Raw genomic sequence first — 21,583 nt, forward strand, 5'->3', positions numbered from 1 at the left:
CAGCCTCAGTCCCAGCCGAAGTCCTGCCCCGTCATCTGGTAGAACTTCATGTTGAAGGGCCGGTAGAAGTCCCGCAGCCTCTGCACCACCTCCTGGTCGATGTCGGGGTGGGTCCTGCCTTTCGTTTTCCCCAGGCAGTGGGGTTTGCTGCTGCCCTCCGCCTTCTTCAGGCAGGGGAAGCCCTTGGTTTTGTTGAAGTAGAAGTGTTTGTCGGTGATGATCCTCTTGAGGCCCAGAAAGTCCTGGACCCTGCCCAGCTCCCCCGCGGGGTCGCTGATCAGCCTCTCCCCGCTGACGAAGAGGATCTGCCCGATGGGGAAGTAGAGCAGCCAGTTCTCCAGGTGCTTGGCGTAGATGCCGATCTGGATGGCGCTCCACGAGGTGTCGATCAGGCCCGTAGTCCTGTTTTTGAAGGTCAGGCTCTCAAAGGTGGGGATGTCGGGCTTCTTGGAGAGCGTCTGTGTGTAGTCCGAGATGGCTCTGGTCACGGGGTCCCGCACCACCACGATCAGCTTCGTGCCCTTGGCCATGGAGGAGATGCGGGCTGGGGCCTCCTTGGTGACGAAGTAGCTGGGGGTCTTCTCCATGGTGATCTGCCCCTCCAGGGTCCTGGGCATGAGGTCCCTGCCAGCAAAACATGTGGGTTAGAACAGCAGGTAACAGCAAGGAAAATACGCATGTATGTATAAATACACAAGCACATACATACACAAGAACTTTCTTCCTTAACGTGCGTGTATGGGACATTCAGCTCATACAGATAAATCCATTTTCCAATGATCTAGGGGCTATGGGTATTATTATTAAAGAGCACTGTATTAGAAATCCAGCTGAGCAATCTCCCACTTCTCCGGGGTGGGTGAGCCGGGCCGCACTCTGCACCTGCAGTGTGGCTGCGCATACCATGCCAGCTGGTCAGGATGAGTCCACAGCAGCACTGTGCATGGCTCAGGACAGCACCAGTCTGCCTCCATACCCAGCCCGGAGCTCATCTGCCCCAGGGTAACAAGAGGAAGGGCTGCTGAAAGCCGGGAGCTCAACAGAGCATGCCCCGCCTGCTTTCCTACAGCAACGCCAATGTGACATTTTTCTCAATTTAGGCAAAAGAGTGCAATTCATTCACAGCATGTACCTAGCTGGTCACCCAACCACAGGGTCCTCTGCATCCAGCAAAGTATTTCCCCGACAAGCACCATAAGGAGCATCAAGAGCTGCTGGTGGCATCTCCAGCACATTCCAGCCAGCACCCAGCAAGGACAACCAGTCCCACGTGAGCTACAACCAGTTGGGATACAGGATGCAACCAGGAGAACACAACCTCAGCGTGCGAGTAGGACGCACCCTCACAACACACAAATCCTTGAATTCTGCCCTATTTCCCTGGTTGTTTCTAATTAGCCACGCAGATAAAAACTGGACAACTCTCTGAAATTATTGAACTGGCTCAAAGCAAGAAAAGTCATTTTTTCCTAACATTCACTAGGCAAGCCTAAATATTTTAGACCCTTTGCCAACACTTTCCCTTTACAACCCCATGGGACTCATTGACTCTGGGCTGTGAGTGAGTTAAAGACAGCAAGAGGGGAGTCTGTCACAAAACTAAAGCTATAAAACTTGATTAAGTTTTCAAAGCATCCACCCATTGCAGAGAAATGATGGGTAAGCATGTGATCTGCAAGCCTCAAGCAGCATTTCTCCAACCGTGCTGCACACAGAGGCTGCTTGTTCCCTTCCCACATTGCTTTTATGCTTCTACAGCAAAGATAACCACGAGCCCTTGCAATCCCAAATGTTGCTGATAACTTGTGCTCATGCCAGTGGTTGCCCCAAGTAAGAAGCCAGGGGGAAAAAGATGACCCATCTGAGGGTAAACAGCAGGAAAATCCATAATGAGTGGTCTGACAACAACAAATTGTTGCATGGCCATGGAATTTGGTCAGTAGCTGCTTAGGTAACCGCTGTTTGATGTAGATTGTACTTAGTATTCTATTTCACCTTCTGGCATTAAGTTTATGCAATGTGTTTACTGGCAAGGGACACCCAGTGCCCACACCTGTGCGCTCTGCATTGCACTCTCCATAGAATCATTGAGTCATTAAGGTTGGAAAAGACCTCTAAGATCATCTAGGCCAGATCTGCATGGGTCGACAGGGCAGTCAGAGGACCTGGGACAAAGGGGCTATCACCTTGGGGCAACAACCAGCCAATGTTGGGGCAAACCCTAGGGCTGCCTGCTCAGCATCACACAGGTGGAGTTTCTCATGCAGACAAAACTCACGCCAGCATACAGGCACCTGGGACGTGAATGCTGCTGCAAGTCAGGAGCTGGCATGTGCCGACAAACAGAACCAAAACACAGCTCTGACTAACCCCGTGCCTTTCTGGCTCATTCCACAAACAGGTAACGCCTTCGGAGAACAGCGCGAGTCAATAACGCTCGGGCAGCGACTCTTAAATCTAACGTGGGCTGATGTGGATTTCGACAGACTACTCATTAAGTGATGTCTCTTTTTATGGCCACATTAAGTCTGAGCTCTACATCCCGCCCTGGCCACTGATTGATTTAAGGTTTCAACCCACTAAGCCTTTAATGGCCGCGGACCTGCCAAGAGAGGAGACTGCTCTCCAAGATGGGCCCAGGCCCAACTGAAGGCAGTGAGTCTACCAGCTCACTCTGCATTGAGGCCCAGGACATCAAGGTCAACTTCTCCTGCAGGGCTGCTGCAATCAGTGTTTACTGGGCTCCTGGCAGTGATGCAAGGCTTATATTTTCCTCCTTGCACAAGAGAGGCCTTAGGCAGCGCTCTGCCCTGGGGAAGAGGAGGAAACTGCTGGGGGCAGAGGTGCTGACTCAGGTGATTGGGTTGGGAAACTCTTAATGAGTGTTTCCACGAACTCAGAGGAGTGTACTGCAGAAGTGGAGGAAAGCAAGGAGCAACTCTTCACATCAGAGGCACCCACAGGCCCGGCAGCACCTGAGCCCACTCCTGGTTTGTGCCTGAGGGCATGCAGCATGTCTTGTTTCCAGCAGCTGACCCAGCTGAAAAGTGGCTGCACAGAAGCTGGAGAGCAGCAGGTGAAGCCGAATATTGCGGGCCATGGATGTGGTGTGAACCTCTGACAGCACCGCATCCAGGAAAGCAATGTTTCACTGCACGTGCCTGTCTGTAGCAAGGAGCTTTCCCATGGTTTCCATAATCTCCCACACAGCCATCACCCATCACGCCGGCAGTCAGAGACGGAGCCTTGGGGACAGGAGGAACTGGTAGGTTTGCTGCTCTGAACTCACACAGGTAGAAGAGTCACTGAGAAGGGTTTATTCCCATTCAAACCACACCTGGAGAAGGGCAAACTGGCCTGCGTGTAGCACTGTGGCTCCAACACAACACACCAGATGTGTATGTCAATGGAAGCAGGACCAGACTCCAACTCTGAATCTGCTCCCAAGGCTCCCAGACAGCGAGGGCTGTGTGAGTGGTAGAGGGAGAGAGGAGCTATCATGGCTGGAAGAGCTGCAGCCACGGTGTGCTGGTAGGATATGGCCCCTCTGGGTCATACAGGCCTGGGCAGCTTCCTGGTGCAGGGTAGTGATGTCACAGGTGCAGCCACCACGACTATCTGTATGGGAAAGGGAGATGATAAAGCTGAGCCAGGCCGTGGGAAAGAGATCCGAGCACAGACAAAAGCTGCTGCACCAGTCGGGACAGGGCTGGATGGAGACACCGCAGAGGGCTGCAGTGGATAGCAGGGTGGGAAATAAAGATGCTATGAAAAGCTTGGCAAGCAGTCCTCCTGTCTTGTTATCCTCCTGCCTTCTGGCAACCTGGAATCAAAGACCTCTGGAGCCCGCGTGTGCATCCAAACCATCCTGTTTCATATTGACTGCGGACTGCCTGAGTCTTTTAAACCCTTTTCACCTTGAGAACATCCCACGGCAGAGAGTCCCAGTGCTGCAGCCCCACCTTTGAACCCTTCCCTGCGTCCCCACTAGGAAAGGGACAAGGCTTCTGCTTTGTGAGCACAGAAAAGGAAAGTGAGGATGACAGTGCCAGCAGATTCCTGCATCCCTGATTTCGGCAGCCAGCACCTGGAGGACCTGTGGGTCCCATGGGACGATGGAGATCCCGTGGGATCACAGCCACGAATTTCCCACAGGCAGAGAGCAGAGTCCCTCGCTCCGAGCCATGAACATGTCAAGAGAGACAGAGGAAAAGCTTTTCCTCTAATGAATATTTCCTCGGTGAAGCTTGCATCCTCCGTAGGCGAAGTGATAGGCTTAGCCTAAAGATGGATTGGCCTACTTTACCTATTAACCACTTAGACTAATGTAATAAAGGCCCTCCTCATTCAAACAGCCCTAATCCTCAGCCCTGCTCAGCTCTGAAGCCCACAATTAGACGGGATGCTAAAATGACCCCGCCAGGCTGCTGCCTGGAGGGACGTGGGAGGGGGGGGGAGAGGGGGGATTTTATTTTGCTTTTTAAGTACAAACTTCTCTAACGTGAAAACTGGACCCACAGAGACATAAATTTACAAAGTGGGAATGACAGGTGGCCCCACGGTAATCCAATCCTGAAGGCTAATGCCCTTTGTGGCAGCTTTTGTCTGCACAGGGGGGCTCCGAGCTAATCTGCTGCCACTTCTCCAGGAGGGGCCGGGGGCTGCAGGGACCTCCACGTCCCGTGGCTGCGGTGTCGGTGGCAGGTAGGACAGAATGGCATGCAGGACAGACTGCGGCCTCCTGGGGAGGGAGGGGAGCGGAGCTGTGAGGGATGTGCTGGAGCCCAGCAGGACCAGTAGCATCACCCAGCAGGGAATCCCACTGCAGGGAGGGAGGACTGGTCCCTATGGCTGCTGCACAGGAGTGAGCCAGTGCTACCACCACCATGGCACGGCTACAGCAACGTCTCATTCCAGTCTCAAAACCCCCCACCTCCAGCCCGGTCCTTCAGCTCAATCCCCTCCAGACACCTCAGCTGTCTCAGTTTCCCTCTGCAAGGACAACAGAACTTTGCTCCAAAAGGGAGAGGGCTGTGTCTGTGTAGGTAATTCTAAAAAGAAGAGAAGTGTCATTATGTCTGGGACGAAACGTCAAAATTTCTGAATGCCACCGAGGTGACTGCAGGCTACGGGGCAGACTGAGCAGCATTCACACAGTCCCTGAGGCAGATACGGTGAGAATGGCTTTTTGTGCAGGATTTCTAGACTTCCCCCAGAGCTGTGCCCTAGAAACAAGGAAAATAGGGAAAAAAGGGGAAAAAAGCAAGTCAGACTATTCTGGATACCAGCCATGCTCACATTGAGCTCAGCCCTGTAATCCAGAACCATTTGCTCGGCCGCACAGCAGTGGGCATGCAGAGCATCCAACCTATTCCTGGCCACTTTCTACCCAAATTCCTGACTGATGTTTCAAGACAACAAGAAGTGATTTCTTCCAAGACAACCAAAATTTGGAAACACGACAGTTTCTGGAGAAAGTACCCCCAAAACCTCACAACAGGCAGTCTGACAGACCACATGGATTAGACAGAACAGAAATGGAAAACGCAGACACAGATTCTCCCAGCCCAGGAGGAGGCTTCCAGCCCTATTCCAGCACCAGAGAATGAGCAAAGTTCTGGGAAGCAAAAACCCAGAGCATCACCAGCATCACATCACAAGGCCAAAGGCCACCACACTGGACCCATCCTGACCCCATTCCTTTAAGCCCTGCTCATCAGTTGGAGAACCAACCCTCTCCCAGTTTCACTGGGATGCAGCACAAGAGAACTTCCAAGGCTCTGTCTACAAAGCATGGCAGCACCCAGACCCCATTCACTGGTATTTACCATTGGCTTTAAGCTGGCTTTATGGAGCTTAAATTATACACTGTTATCTCTGTTATCACTAGCAAGCAAAAACCCCTAATATTTCTTACAAGAAAGCAAAAGCTGAAACAGGCTGTACTATTAGGAGGACCTTTAGAGCCCAGGATGAGTTTTGCAGAAGACTGGAACATCACCAAAGTAAGAGCCACAGGGACAAACAGCACGGCTGAGTCACCCCACAAGACTCCGAGGATTTAATGGTTGCTTTCCCCCAAAGGCTGATCATAAAATCATCAAGTCGCAGAAATATTACTTTAAAGCAAGAACCTGGCAAGCAAGCAAGGAAAGAACGCGAGAATAACAGAGGTTTAACTACACGACAGATCAGCACCGAGGTCCACTGGCTTTGGCATCACCAATGTGGCTCCCACTTGGCTCTCCGTTAGCAGCAGATCCAGCTGGGAAAAGAGGAAGATGATGGAGAGGAAGGAGCAGAGAAGTAGTAATAAGAATTTCCTTCCACTTGCTGGTTTATTATTTGATACATTTGAATTTTCTTAGCAAAATTTCCCTGCCTTGGGTTGCCCTCTCCTCCCACTGTTGCACCGAGGACCTGTGCAGTAGCACGCAGCCTCTCCTCTTTTTGTTATCAGCCCTAAGAGCAACATGTGTGCCTTTGTCTCAAGCAGGAGCCCATTGTTTGGGTTGGCGAACCGTACAACAATAAAAGAGAACGGCTGTGAACCAGCCCCAGCCTTTTTGAAACGGGTGTAACTCTATCCAGCTCCATCAAACACTCGCCATGACATTTACACAAACCAGATGATGGGAATTAATGAATTTCGGGGGTGAGAAAGGGGAGATAAAGGAGAAGGGAAAGGGGGAAAATAATCCACGGGCATGAAAGTCATGTTTTTCTCACCCTCCTTGCTCCCTGCCCCCATATTTGCCAGGTCCCTTCATCTGTTGGGGAGTCTGGGGATTAGGGGAGGGAGAGGAAGGTAACAGCGTGAAGGCTTCCCATCAAGAAGCTGCTCCTTCTGTGGGCTTTGATGATGTCTGCAGGTCCAGGTGCCCACCACCACCCACATGGGAACAGGCTCCAGCCATGAAGTTCGATCTCAGCTCCTTTGACGCAGATGCAAAACCCCATCATGTGCTGGGAGAGAGCGGGGACACGGGGCACCAGTCCTTACACTGCGTGCAGACACAGTACAACAGGAGGGGACAGTGCAATACATGGTGCATCATAGGGTTGCAGCCTATAGGGGAGGGAACAACTAGTAGCAGCAATGCTAGATTGGCAGTGCTGTCTGCATTGGAACAGGGTTTGTGCTTTCACTGGAAAGAGTAACAGGGACCAAAGTGCCTCAAAGGTTCCTTGAGGCTGAGAAGGACAGGCCCACCCTTAGCAATGGGCACAAAGGCACCAGGAAGCTCTCCGAGGCTCAGGCTCCTGGCTCAAGCAGTTCCCTGCCCCAGCACAGAGCTGATGCTCCAGTGTTGGGAGGAAGGACTCAAGGGGATGAAAACTTGGGAGAAAGGCATGAGAGAAAGCCCTGCTTGTTGGCTGGGGGTCCCCCAAGCACTAGTGCTGCCTACACCGGGTACTTGCAGCAGGGCAGGGGCAGGACAGCAGCTCCTGGATTGGGCCAAAGCCACCACGGTCTCCAAACACAGGGCAGAGCAAGAACAGGCAAGTAGCACGCCCGTCCCCAACACTCATCCAACTGCAGCTCAGAGATCTTCCCAGCCCAGCTGCAATCCATATACACCAAAAATCTCGGTGGGTCTCTCTCCCAGCCCTTTGTCCAGGTCCCTTCCAAACCAACGCAGACGTTCCACGTGCACAGCCCACCCTGGCTCCTCGCTTTGCTCATCGTGCATCAAATCAGCATTGCATTTACAAACGCTCACCAAGAACTTTCTCTCCTCCTCTGCTGGAGCCAGCCCAGATATTCATCAGCTCCACCAGTTCATTATATCCGTCCCCTCTTTATGTAAAGAGAGAAGCCTCTTTCTGTCCCCCATCATACTTAAAAGCTCGGAACTTCCACTAAATAATGATCTCGCCGAGGAGAGGGGGGACAGCACTTTACATATCAAAGGGCTGCTTTGGTGGGATTTACAATAATTTGAGATGAAGTGGTAAATATTCCATTCACTTCACTTTATCTCCAGTAATAATTATAATCCTATTAGCAAGGTCCCAAGAAAGTGATTGCATTATCATCTAGCGAGCATCTATGTGGATTTCTTGGAGTGGGAAGGCCATAGGCAAGTAAAGAAGGAAAAGCAACAAAAGATGCGATTGCCAGCACCTCCCTTCCCCCAGCAGGATTTGGTCTCCATTGTCCCAACGCTTCAATAGCGCTTTGCTCTGAAAATAACAGCTTTTGAGTGCAGAAAGGGGGTGGGGCTGAAATGAGCATCTTGCTCCTCCCGGTCAAGCCCGGTCCCATTCAGGGCCACCAGGTCCCCCCGCTGCCGCCCCGGGCACAAAGAGCCCCAGTTCCTCTTCCTGGCGGGCACGGCGCTTCGATTAAAAGCTAATTGCTGTTTCTGGGTGACTTCTTCAGAATATCGCACAGCAGCAAGGGAGTCCACTGCCCACTGCTCGAGTCATGCGAGATTACTCTAATCTGCCTCCATTTCCAAGAGGAAAAAATAAAAAAAAAGAGACTGTTTTTGTTTCAAAGAAGGACAAGGAGGGGGAAGTTCTGGGATTTAAGAAGGGAAACTAACTCTAAACCCAGCAGGAACCACGCCTGAGCTATCCAGCAAAGCAGGACCAGAGGCTTTTTTCCAGCAGATCGCAGGGCCAGCTGCCCCCTCCAAGCTGTGCGTTTCACTGCTGCGTGCTGCTGCCTCTTGGTGCACCCCAGCAAAACGTGTCACTGATTCATCCCCGTGTCCCCATTCACCCGTGTCACCTTTGTCCCTCTGCCAGCAGCTGTCACCCACGTGCGGTGGCTCCGGGCTGCAACACGCCGGCGCTACCTGCACGGTGCCCAAGAGTTCAGCGCAAAGCGGTCGTAACGTTTCTCCCTATAAACGAAGCAGACAACAGCCCAGAAGGGAAGAAAAAGAGGAAGAATTTTAGGCACCTGCAGAGATTCAGCACTCACGACTCAGTCCTTGGGAACGATCAATCCTTCCAGCTGCCCCTGCCTGACTTGTGGCTCTTACGCTGTCACAAACAGAAGGACCAGCTGCTTCTCTTCCCTGTTCTCGTGCCAGAGATGCTGCTTCTCAAACGTGCCTGTACCTGAGCAGCACAGGGCCCAGACTCCATGGGAAGCTGCTGGGACTGGTCCAGCAGCTGCAAGAACCAAAGTGATGTCCTCATCCAAAAGCAGGCTGGCCCGGAGCAGTGCATAAAGAGCTCCTCAGCCTGGAATCACTGCTCTTCTGCACCCTTCCTTGGAGCCTGAAGGGGGAAATCACGGCTTCAGGAGATGATTTCACATGGTCTGCACTCCCCTAGAAGACGAGGGGTGGCAGAGGCTGCAGGTTTGATGGCTGACAACTCTTTGCCCCTCAGACATGCTGCTATTGTGGAGGGGAACAGCAGCCAGCACCAGCAGCATTCAGCTCTCAGCAGCATATGCGCCAGCCCAGCACAGAGTCCATAGCCCCAAACTGCTCCCACACCCATTGATTTCTTCTCTTAATTTGTAGGAACAGCACTAGTCCTCTCAAAGACATTAAAACACCACAGGCACTGCTCTTTGCTTGTCCTTTAGACATCTCTCTTCCTCTTACTTGTCGGAGAAGCACTTCCTTGCAGCAATGGGATCACCCCCATAGGGTTAAACCCCACAGATGTGAGAATGTGGGTGACTACAGCTTGTTGGCTTTCAGTGGGTTTCCTAGAAGCACGAGGTCCTTCAAGAACCCCAAACCCAGCAGCACCATGGCTAATGCAGGAACGGAACCGCCCATCAGCCCTGCAGGGCAGAGCATCCTCCTGGCTGCCCCAAAGGGATGTGCCATGGGGTCAGACACTGCACCTTGCCCCAGCGTGGGGCCTCTGTTAGCCTCAGGCTGTCTCACTGGGGCTCTGGATCCCTTGTGCCCTGCATCTGGAGGTATTTCCTGTCCCTGCTATACTCCAATAACGCAGGAAGCTCATGAGAGGTTATCCAAACAGCCTTATCCCCAAAGCCCTTCTCCAGGGACCCGCTGTGCCATATGCCAGTGGTGAGGAGCCTAGCGAGCAGAGCAAACCTCATGCTGGATCCAACAGGCACATCTTCGATATCTTATGCAGGAGACAACGGTCACTTCAACCATCCCCACGTCACTTTAGGACACCACTTTAGAGCACCTCAGCAACACCTCACAAGCTCCCAGCCAGGACAGGACCGCAGGGATATGAACTGACAACCAGGGGCACACAAAGCTCACACACCACAGTTCATCCCAGGGATGAGCCACAACAGAGGGACAAGCCAATGCTTCCGCACCCCTTCCCCTCCCCACACTCTCCCTCTCCCTGGAGCAGCCCAGACACCACGTTCCACCTGCTCCAGATGTTGCTAGAGGAGAGCTAAAAGAAAAACCCACCAACTACAGAGCCAGCCCTTCACTAAGCACCGCACGAATCAACAGCCACTGAACAAAACCAACCCAGCGAGAGACAGGCGGGACCCACGCTCCCCTCCTGCCCCATTCATCAATCACAGCCCCACTGAGAGCTCTTTTGTGTTCCTCCCCGAGCACACAAACGAGAGCCCACAACCTGTGTGCCTGCACAGGCAGGTAACAAGCCGCACTGATAATGCTGCCTTTTGTCCAACGCCCTGGAGCAGCCCGTCGTTTGCACAGGGAGGGCTCTGCGTGCACCTAGACACACACTGCTCCGATGGAGCCTGGCCATTAAAAGAAAAGCTTGGTGATAAAGCCCCGTGCTGCCTGCAGGGATGCCCTGCTGTTTGTCGCTCCTGCAGGGCACCCTAGGGGTGGGATATGCACACGGGGTGTGCAAAGAGACACGAAAGGAACTGGTGCTGCTGGCAGCTGTGTGACAGCCCTGCTGCTCTCACTTGCTGTGTGGATCAATGCAGAAAGGGGAGCAGGGAGACTGCCTCGTCCATGCAGCATAGATCTCCTGTGGGCACTTGGAGCCTCCGAGCATCCTCCAGAGCAGCCTGGCTCCCCCACAGAGCGCAGGAAGGAAGCTGTTGGGGGGGCAAGGCCAGGGCAGGTGACAGGGAAACCTGCAGACAGATGAACATACGCATCAAGAAAGGGCCGCAAGTCTTTAAAAAGTCACTCCAGGAATCCATCCTCTGCAGCTAAGGGCAAAAGGCAAGCAACCAGCACCGCCCCAGCAGCAGAGGCCTTGGAAAGGACAGCTCAGAAAGCAGCCAGCCTTCCACTTTCACCACCCACAAAAGGTACAGTTCTCTCTTCTGACCTGTTTGCCAAGAGCCACGTGTGCATGCATGCTCCTAACTGAGGCTGAGTGTGGCCGCGAAGCTGCTGCGCAGCCCCAGTTCCCCCTCAGCATCACCACTTGGAACACTGGGCAGCCACCACGATGGCCCCGAGGACAACGGGACACCCCTCTGACCATCACAGGTCACTGTCCCAGTGACAAGAACCACAGCGACGAACAAACTTCCTCGCTACAGAAGGTGACAGCAGCTGCTGGCTGGCACAGCAGTGACCTGACCTGGTGCCATCCGGCCACCAGCTTGTCCCACCTCGGGGCGAGCTGTGTTTGCCACCCACTGGAACAAAGGCCTGGGAGTTAATACACCGGTGATCCTCTCAGCACTGATCCCTAAATGCATTTCAGCACAAATGGGATTGCCATCTCACCTCATTCCTTAATGGATTTGCGATTACAGCCAGAAAGGTGTAGGCGGTGCATTGGAAATCAAGCTTCCCATTGTAAACAGATCAGGTTAGTGAGTGACAACACATTTGTCCAGGATGGGATTTTCTCCAGTCAGGATGGTATGCCTCCCCCCCCCCACCCAGTCTCTCCCCACCCTTTTTACCCCTGACACAAGACTCCAGAGGCAGGAAAAGCAATCGAACACCAGGACAAAAGAGTAAGGTGCCCACTGAGGACATCCTGCTGGGAGTGGCCGTGCCACCACGTCACAAGGTGGGCACCAGCAATGCTGCAGAGCTCTGGGTGCAGCAGAAGGAGCACCAACAACCCTGGGAAGGAGCGAGATTCCCAGCAGAGGAGGGAGACAGGCACCAATTAGGGAAACAAGAAGGAGCAGGTCTGTCTGCAGACACCCCTCCTGCCCCAGTCATTACATGGGACCACGGCTGGTCATAAGCAGTCAAGAGCTCTTTAAAGAGTAGACTCAGCTGGTGGAGATGCTCTGCTACAAGTACAACAGATGCAAAGCACTACTTCTAATTAAGAAGGCATTCACTTAATTAGACACTGTGCATTGCCATACCAATGACTTGATCTAACCCTACACACTTGGGCTGTGTTTAGGAGGGCTCTTCATGCTCGCTGCTCACTTCTGACTGCTAGGGTTCATACCCTGACGGGTGTAAGGCAGGCCCATGGCTGCAGCGCCAACCCAAAAGGGCTTCAAGGAGCAATGTCACACTTGCCAAAATCCAACCACTGGCAGCAGATCCACCCATCAGCCACGTCGTAGGAAATGCATGCACAGATCAACCCTGGCCTTGGTGCTGAGAGCTGGGCTACTTCTGCCCCGGCTCGGCAGTCCCCGACATAGGGAACGCAGAGGGCTGGTATGCTGAGGGATGGCGAACAACCCAAGTGAAATGACTTTTCCCTGAACACTGAAGAGTCTGAATGAGAGCCATTGTCATTCAGATGAAACCGAGTGTCAGATTAACAAATCAATGGGCATAGGAGATATAAAATGGGTTACCATTGAAGCCTTTCAAATACTCAAACATATGGATGAACCAAATGTGAATTGTAATTGACTCACCCGCACCTTTGATCTCTACACCCTTGGGTTCCCAAAGAGAGGCCGGCCCCCTCTGACTGGGACTGAACTAACTCAGGGCTCCATTGTGAGCCCTCACAAAGCCTTTTCTCTCTGCCTCCATCTCCTGGATGTAGCCACATCCTGGCACTTGGAAACTGAGACAAGCCAGCTCTGTCTCAGAGAGCCACAGGGCCGGAGGAGAGCGGCTCAAGGCTCCCAGGTGCAACCTCTTGCACGGAGCCCATCAGCCCCAGGCTGCTCTCCCCACCACCACTCCCTGGTTCTCAGCACATTGGCCCACCTGGTCATGCACCAATAGGTGCCACAAAGGATCAGCAGAAGAAAAAATCAAGTGTGCAGCGATGATGCTCACTGCTCCACTCTCCCTGGAGCTGGCCACGGGGTCTGCTAGGGATTTCCCAAGGACTTTGCTGATGGGTTTTGTAGCATGGATGTGCCCAGTCTTCAAAGCCCAGCCTGATCTGGAAGTGCTGAAAGCTGCTCTGCTCCTCCTCCCAGCAGCATCCGACAGTGCAGGTCACTTCTACGTGATGAAGAGATGCAGCTTTTAGTTTTCTTGGAAGGTTTCTGCAGCTACATCAAGAACAAGCTCAATATAAACTAAACATTACCCCTAAATGTGTACTTTTGGAGTTCGCATAGAGATTTGACCCATTTTGGGTATCTATCCAAAAACACTTCGGAACAATAAAAAAACAAGCATTGGTTTTGATGCTGCGCAAGTCTCAGCTCCAGAGGAGCACTTGTTTGGCTCTAATTTCATGCCTCGTTACATGAGGTTGCTCCAGGCCTTCCAGAAAACCCAGCACAGTTCATTCCTCCACCTCCACATCCACCAGCCTTCTGTAGATTGTTTCATCCCGCACCGAAGTCTCCTCATCATCACGGTGGCAAATAAAAGCACTATGCAGCTCAGTTACTGCTATGCCGAGCCTCACAGCAAGAGCAGTCTTGAAACACTTGTTGCTGAAGGCAAATCCCAGCAGCTCTTCCAGTACTGGACACCAGTGTAGAGGGCAGAGATGCTGCATGTGTTCCCTCTCTCCATCCCCAGCAAGAAGACTGGGTTTAATGGGGGTCTAGGAGAACCAGGGGCCCGGGGGCAGGCTTTTCTCTGCCCCCACCATTCTCCATCTTAGCCCCAGCCCTGCAGCTGCTCTGCACAACTGGTGACCCGTGCCGGGATGGCCGAGCACGACAACTGCATGGCTCACTGCAGAGGAACCCAGCGAGGAAACGGCCGCAGGGAGGAAACTCCTGTGCTCCTAATCTGCTTTAGGAGCCCATGAGCTTGCTGTTTATATATAGCTGAATTAATTATTACACTGCATTTAGCAGCGTGACCTTGAAACCATCTCTAGGGGCAGCCAGCAGCCCCGGTGCAGCGGGGTGGTGTGCGAGGCACCGGGACACCCCTCCCTGCACCAGGCTGTAATTAAGAGGCCTCAGAGCAGACAGCAGCTCCTGGCCCCTCTCAGCTCGCAGAACACTAACCTGCTATTCCACTTCTGCTTTGGCAAGGCCGGTATCTGCTCCCAAGGCTTTGCTTGCTGCTCAACAACCCCTGCTAGCTATTCCCTCTGAAAACGCCATGCAGACAGCCCAAGGCTTGCCAGATGCCAGATCTGCTAAGAGGGGACATTTTAAAAAGAAGCTGTGAGCTCCGTGTGAAGCTGCAGCAATCTCAGTGCACAGTGCTAGGGAGGACAGCAGGGCTTTGCTGATCCCCAGCCCCATCCAGCTCCCCGAGGACTGGCGATGCTCCGGCTGCTCAGCTCTGTTTGCAGCCTTGCTGCACAGAAATGCAGTGAAGTCAAGGCAGACACTGGGGGATGTTCAGGGATGCCCACAAATCCCATCACCCCACCGAGCACCGCCGGGAGCTCTCCCATCTCACCCCATGTGCAGAGATGGGGGGTGGTAGTGGGACTGGATCAACTGCTGGTCACAAAGGGGTGAGAGACCGCAGGCATCATGTTCACCATCCCTTATCCTGGTGCACGGGGCAGAGGAAGCTGCTGCCTCCCCTCGGTTTACTCCAGCACCTCCTGCCTTCCTTCCAAGTCCAACACAACTCAAAAAAACCCAAGCAGCAGGCATGCCAGAGCTGCAGGCTTTGCCAGTTTTTAAGCAAACATTTCATAGCCCGACGAAGCAGCAGAGCGCTTGATGAATAAAGCGTCGGGGTTTTGTCCTCCCCCTAGTGACGGGAAGGTCTCAGCTCTGAGTGCAGAATCGCTTCCTGCACACGGGGCACATGGGATGAAACCTCCAACCCTGCTGCAGTCAGTTCCCTAATGACTCTGCTGCTCCCCACGCACAGCTCACCAGCATGCAGCAGGCTTTCTGATTCTCAGACAAGTTTGCATTCAGTACCTTGAGGGGCTTCCAGTGCAGGGCTTGTCCACAACACTGTTTTTCCTAGTTGCTCTATGGAAGTTAACCAAAGTAATGGGTTTTGCCCAAGAGGACGACGTGCATGCATCAGGGGCAATGTTTTCCAAACTCACCACCACTCAAACACACAGCGGGGGCCTGATCCTCTTCAGAGGGCACTGAAAGCAGCAAAGTTCTGAGGTCGGATCCAGTTGGTGCAGAGCAGCCTGCCCACGCAGCAAAGCACGCTGAGCACCGGGATCAGTGCTCCCACTCCAGCTGTGCTGTGCCACAGGACTGCGGTGCAGCAGCCCAGGATTTGGCCCCATGTTCACACTCAGCAAGGGATGTGTCACATATATACATCCACCTATAATGCTCTACACAGGCCTATAAAATAAAAACCTACGCGCAATCCCTGCTTGCTGCTGGAAGAGCCGACTGCAGGGCTGCCAGCAGCTCACACCGCTGGGAACTGGCTGTGCCAGCTCCATGGGGAGGCTCCAAAATCACTCCCATTCTAACAAACCAGCACTCTGGTGGGTTTTGGGAAGGCCTTGCACCAGCACCGAGCAGGCTGGCTGGGTCGCAGCTCTGACTTTGTGAATTGGAGCAGTGTGACATTGATGGGGTGGCACCTCACCAGTGGGACCGCTGCCCTCGAGCTGCAGGTAAGCTCAGGGACAGATGCTCCGCTGCTGTGACAGCGTCAAAGGCAGCTCCAAGTCACAGCGTCCCTCAGCAGGAACAGATACTGAACATGGCTCCAGGGTGTTCCTGAGGAACTGAAAGGAGATGTAAAGGATTTAGCAGAACGTGGCATTTTTCTTTAAATAAAGTTCTCGCCTTCTCTGCTACCCACCGTGCGACTGGGCACTGTTTCTTCCCAGAAGAAGGGAAAAAAAAGAAGTGAATGACTCATTTACTCAAAGTCAGTGTGAGGTCTTCTGCAGGCACTTTTGCACAGCTTCTCCTTGGATGTTCCCACCAGCAGCATCGCAACCCCCAACCGCCCCAATGTCTGAGCCTCTCCATACAGCCCCTGAGGTAGGAGCACGTATCTCCAGAGCCAACACGCAGACTTGGGATGCCAGCAGCCCGCAAACAGCCCCTCACGTGCCCCCTCCTCTCGTCCCAAGGTCCCTCATGTCCTCCAGCACGAGGACACCGCATTCAAAGCCACCACCAGCGAGCATTCTCTTCCTGGGGCTTCAGAGCTATTGCAAAGAGAAAGCCCACCACAGGGAACATCTGAAGAAGAGATAAGAAGAACTTCTCTCCTTTCTGCAGCACATGAGTGAACAATAAGGTCTTCTGCACACCACAGTCCCTGCTGTCCCCAAGCAGGAGGACCACAGGGGACCCTTTGCTGGGACCCTGGTGGCCCTTCTGGCCATGGCTCTGGCCACGTTGCAACCACCTCCATGGAACCAGAGAATATCCCAAGTTGGGAGGGACCCACAGGGATCACCAAGTCCAACAGCGACACCAGGATCCCAAATTAACCCAGGCTGCTAACCAACACGTCACCCAAAGCCCCCTCATTGCCGTTAACAAAGTGAAGACATGGGCCATCGACCCAGCCGCCTCTGCTGACAGCCACCAGGCCAAGCTCCTCGCTGAAGCACCCAGCGTTCATTGCTCATGAGCTAATTAAGAAACTCCCCCATCAGCTGCTGAAAGACCTGAAATTGGGCAAGCCCGGTACAGTCAGCAAGTCCCAACCCAGCACTTAGTCACTGCCAGGCGGAGGCGTCCCCTCCAGTCACTCCCCGCAGGGTGACAACAGGTAGCGTCGATAGCCCCTGACCCCCTAATTACGCTGCTGAAATAACGAGCCCTGGGATTTGTTGTTCTAGGAGCCACGTGCTGGCCGTCCCGCGCCGCGCGGCCCGTTCGTTAGCCCCATGACCTGCTGCTCACCCACGGTCACACCGGCGAGAAGAGGTGAGCGCTGCCGCTGAAAGATCACTTAATTAGGATGGATTAATGACACCGAGTCCGAGCTGGAGCAGACAGAGCAGTTTAGCGAGCGGGGCCTGATGGTGAGACAAGCACAGGATCCGGCCAGGTCTGAAATACAGCTCCACGGGGGGCAAGTTTTAGAGCCACCGCATCCAGCCTCGCACGGGGAAGAGACCACAAAGCTCAGCCCACGACAAAAAGGAAAAATAAACAAACAAACAAACAACAACAAAAAAAATACACAAAATCTCCAAGCCCGAGGCCCCGGCCTGCGGGTTTCCTCCCACAGGCCCGGCGCAGCTCGCGGCGCTGCCATCCCGACGCGGCAGCCCGCCATGTCCCCCCCAGCGCACGGCCCACGCCGCAGAGCTCAGCAGCTCGACAGGTGAGGCCGTGAAACCCGATCGCCGCAGACAATGCCGTCCCCCCCAGCGTCGTGCTGGGAAGGACTCGTCACGTGCGTCGGATCGGGCAACACGCTCGAACCGCAGCGGCGCGCTGAAACCCCAGCGACGCGAGTAAGCTCTGCCATCTGTTTGAACAACTCAACCCTCCTCAGATCTGGAGGAATGATCCCATGCGAACACAAGGGCCTCGCTGACTGATTCCAGCAGCCCAGCCCCGCGGTTTGGGGCCGGTCGCTTCGGAACTTTGCCCGGCGGCCTTGGCACGCATGGTGGAGGGGAACACGGGGCCCTGCTGCTACGGGCACGGCACTAACCCCACTTGCTTCAGCAAGGCCAAGATTTGTTTTTCTCTACGTTACATATCTTTATATAAACATTAAATATAAAAATAGAGATTGATCGGTACATATAGGTACCTCTAATCTATGTGTATATTTTACTTAAAGCAAATAAAATCTCAACAGGAAGCCGCTTGGCAAAGCGACCCTGGAGAACGCGGCCATCCCGCTGGGATGTGCTCGTTGCCAGCAGAGCAGCTCCCAGGATCGCACTGGGGACACCGGTCCCTCCCCAGCTGTGGGGCTTTCACACACAAAGCTGTCGGGAGAATCACCTCCGTTCCCAAACTTGCTGGGGACGAGGAGCCTTCAGCACAATGGGAGTTAGCAAGCGCCTGGCTGGGGGGACAGAAGACATCGGGGTGTTACGCTCGCTACCACCATAATTTCGGGGTTTGCAATGGCCAAATGAAAAGTAAAATTCTGTCTCGCTCAGATTTAGCCTGGGCTCAGCATGGCTTTCGCCCCTATGGCCACGCGATGCGTTACCCTTCCTCTGCTGCCCATCACACCCCCACCCTGGGGGCCAAAAGGACGCTCCTGGGGGCACAAACAGGACACAATGCCCAGCGAGGACGTTTTCCCATCATTCGAGAATTGGCACGAAGCAGCACCCTGCGTATTAACATCCCCACTGCTTACTGGGGTGACTGGGGGGTTAAGGAACGCATTGCACATAGCTGGATCCGAACCAGCCGGGGGGAATGAGTCGGAGGAATAAAAACTTATAATCAGAATAAAAATATTAAATAAAACACAAAGGGGAGCGAGAAGAAAGAGAACACGGTTGGGCTCCTAGAGCAGCTGGAGCCAGGGCACGAGGTCCTTGTGCGGGCTGCGTGCTCGCCACATAGACAGCAATGGGCAGCGGGGCCAGGAGCACAGAGCACAGCCCCGCGGGGCACAGGGCTGAGCCCACGGGGCCCAATGGGAGAAATAAAGGGGGAAAAAAAAGCAAAAAAAAAAACCACCCCCTAAAAATGTGTAACTCTGACAGCGTGATGTTGTTTCCCTACCGTACATTAATTACAGGACGAAAGGGTTTCAAGTCCCCGCCCTATTAAAAATACGCCATTATCGCCTGAAATGAAAGGAAACTAAATATAGATATATATATAAAAATTATTTTTCCTTCTTTCCCAGGGAAGAAGCGATCCCCATACGAGCGGCCGCCCGCCCGCACGCAGCATTTTCCCCGGGCTGCTCGCGGCGCAGCCGGACCGAGGAAACTCATTCATCGCCCCAAAGTTCCACGTGCTCCTCGCAGTCAGTTCTCAGCGCGGCTGGATCCCGTTTCTCCTCTGTCATGGTGGATATTTTCCCTCGGAGCGGTGAACACGCTGCTTTCATTACCGGGGAAAGCCCCGCAGCACGCGCACGGGGGTTATTTCCATTCGATTCCCAGCTATCTCACCGTGACTGAGTTTTCCCCTCTCCTCCCTCCGCTTTTTAGCAGCTCAGCACCATTGGATGCTGCTTTGCCTTCTGCAGGAATGGGGGAAAATATATTTTATTTCATTTAAACTCCTCCGTGTAACAAACGGAGGAAGAAAAAGTTGGCAGTCCCTCCGTCCCAAGTTCCTCGCTGTGCGTGGGACCTTCAGGCACGGCGCAGCAGAGAGATCGATACAACTAATGGCAAACGGCCCCGAAATTGAAGCTCTCATCAAAGCGAAACGAGCAGGATTGCCACGACTCCTGCCTCTCGTCAATCCGCACCAACTTTCCCTCGGAAGACGGAGGAAATTTTAAAAATGAATTAAAAAAAAAAGGAAGGAAAAGAAAAACACAACCCAACCAAACCAAAACGACCAGACCCCACCACACTGTGTCGCATCCATGGGAATAAAATCTCCTTCCAGCGGCCAACATTGGTGTCTATCTCCTCAATGGCGACGGGTTGAGTTGGCGGCGATGGGCACGGAACGGCCCCACGGCGCAGGGCGGTGTAAAAGCACCCGAGCTGTGCCCGGCTCAGCGGTGCAGATATTTTACAGCGGTTTTTATCTGCTTTTATGGGGCCGTTAACAAGCAAACACAAACGCTTCCCCTTATTGATGTTAAGATAATAAATAAAAGCCTCAGTGGGGCTGGTGGCAGTAAGCACGCTCCCGGGGAGCGCTGTGAAACCACGATGCATCGACATTCGGGGCAGTTTGCAGCTATGCGGGATCTGATTTCTAACACCAAAATCCATCGCGACCGGCTCCTGCGTCTCATTCAAACCCAACTCCGAAATAAGGCAGAATTAGCAAAGCACGCATCCATTATTTGGGCAAATACTATCACCCCCCTCGGTGCACCGAGCACGATTTTACCTTCCTTCCCCTCAACCCATTCGGGTCCCAGTCTCCCAAGGCACCACAGCCACCCGCTGCTTGGGAGTTGGCTGGAACTCAGCTAAACCAGCCCAACCCCAGGGCTCGGGCACCCAGCAGCCTGCTCGCAGGGGTAGGGCCCGCGCTGATGAGGAGGAACTATGGAAGAAGCAGCGCCCAACTTTGATGACAGCTCCTCGAAATGTTAAAAATTCCGCGCGTCCCTTCGACACCGACTGCCACCCCCCACGCCGGGAGAACAGATTAGTGCAATCATAAGCGTTATTCTCTCCTTCTCCCCCTTCCACCTCTTCCTTGTAAAAGATTAATCAACCATTTTATGGTCTAATTTAGGCGCCTAATTAAAAACAGAGTTCAACACCTACAACGCCGTTTTGCTAATAAATCCTGACAGCTCCTCCGCTCTGCAATATGTAGGTTCTCCTTCCCAAACGCCAAGTTAATATTTGATGGGAGCGGCTGAGCGCGCACCCTCACCCCGCGGCCGTGGGACGCCGCATCCTCCGCTCAAACCTCAGAAATCCACTCCACGAAACCGCCCGACCTTATCCCGCGTCCCCTTCGCGACGGGATGGCGGCATCCAAATCCCATCCAGCGACCCGGGCCGGAGGGCGGGCTGCAGGGCTGCTACAGCTCCGAACTCCGCCGCTGTACCGGCCGGCCCCGAGCTGCTCCGGTACCGCACGGACCGGCCCCGAGCGCTCCGGGCGCGGCGGGTTGCGGCGCCCGTGCTCTCGCCGCTCTGCTCCAATTTTCGACTTTTAATCAACGCCTCGCGTGTTTCTCGCTGTGTAGCTCCTTTCCTTCCCCCTTTCCCTCTTTCTTCCCTCTTTTTTTTTTTTTTTTTTTGGTGGGGTTTTTGCTGAAAGCCGCGATCCGGAGCGAGTTCTCGTCTCGGAAGGAGCGAACGGAGCGCAGCGCACGGGGACCGCCCCGCGCCGGCAGCGCTGCCCCGGTCCGAGCGCGGCCGGGGCTTCCCGCGGAGGGGAGAAAAAAACCGCAGCACGGAGAGAGCTGGGGAAGGAAAAATTAATATTTAACTCTATTTCAAGATGACGTGCGCTATGCCGAGCGCGAAGCCCGCAGACGCCCGGCCGCCGCCGCCCGCACCGCCTCGGACAGCGCACACCGCGCGGAGGGTCGATAAGAACTAGCGGCGTTCGGGGGTTATTTTTTGTTTTTTTTTTTAAGGGTGTCCGGAGCCGCCCGCCCTCCCCGCCCCGTACCTGTACCAGGCGAGGCCCCGCTCGTAGTTGCGGTCGAAGAAGTGGGGCTCGGCGCCGACGGCGCGCACGTCGGGGTGCACCCGCAGGAACTCCAGCAGCGCCCGCGTGCCGCCCTTCTTCACGCCGATGATGATGGCCTGCGGCAGCCGCTTGCTGCCC

At 54.0% G+C, this 21,583-nt stretch overlaps 1 protein-coding gene across 1 annotated transcript; it reads right to left on the reverse strand.

The window, feature by feature from the left end:
* LOC110407480 (heparan sulfate glucosamine 3-O-sulfotransferase 3B1-like) lies at positions 1–21,583 on the reverse strand (the record flags this gene model as incomplete). The annotated part of the gene is given in 2 exon segments (XM_021415235.1): positions 1–624; positions 21,425–21,583. Coding segments are annotated over 2 exon segments (778 nt in total), but the record flags the coding sequence as incomplete, so codon positions are not given.

This window comes from Numida meleagris, chromosome 17, assembly GCF_002078875.1.
Source record: "Numida meleagris isolate 19003 breed g44 Domestic line chromosome 17, NumMel1.0, whole genome shotgun sequence".
Lineage (NCBI taxonomy): Eukaryota > Metazoa > Chordata > Aves > Galliformes > Numididae > Numida > Numida meleagris.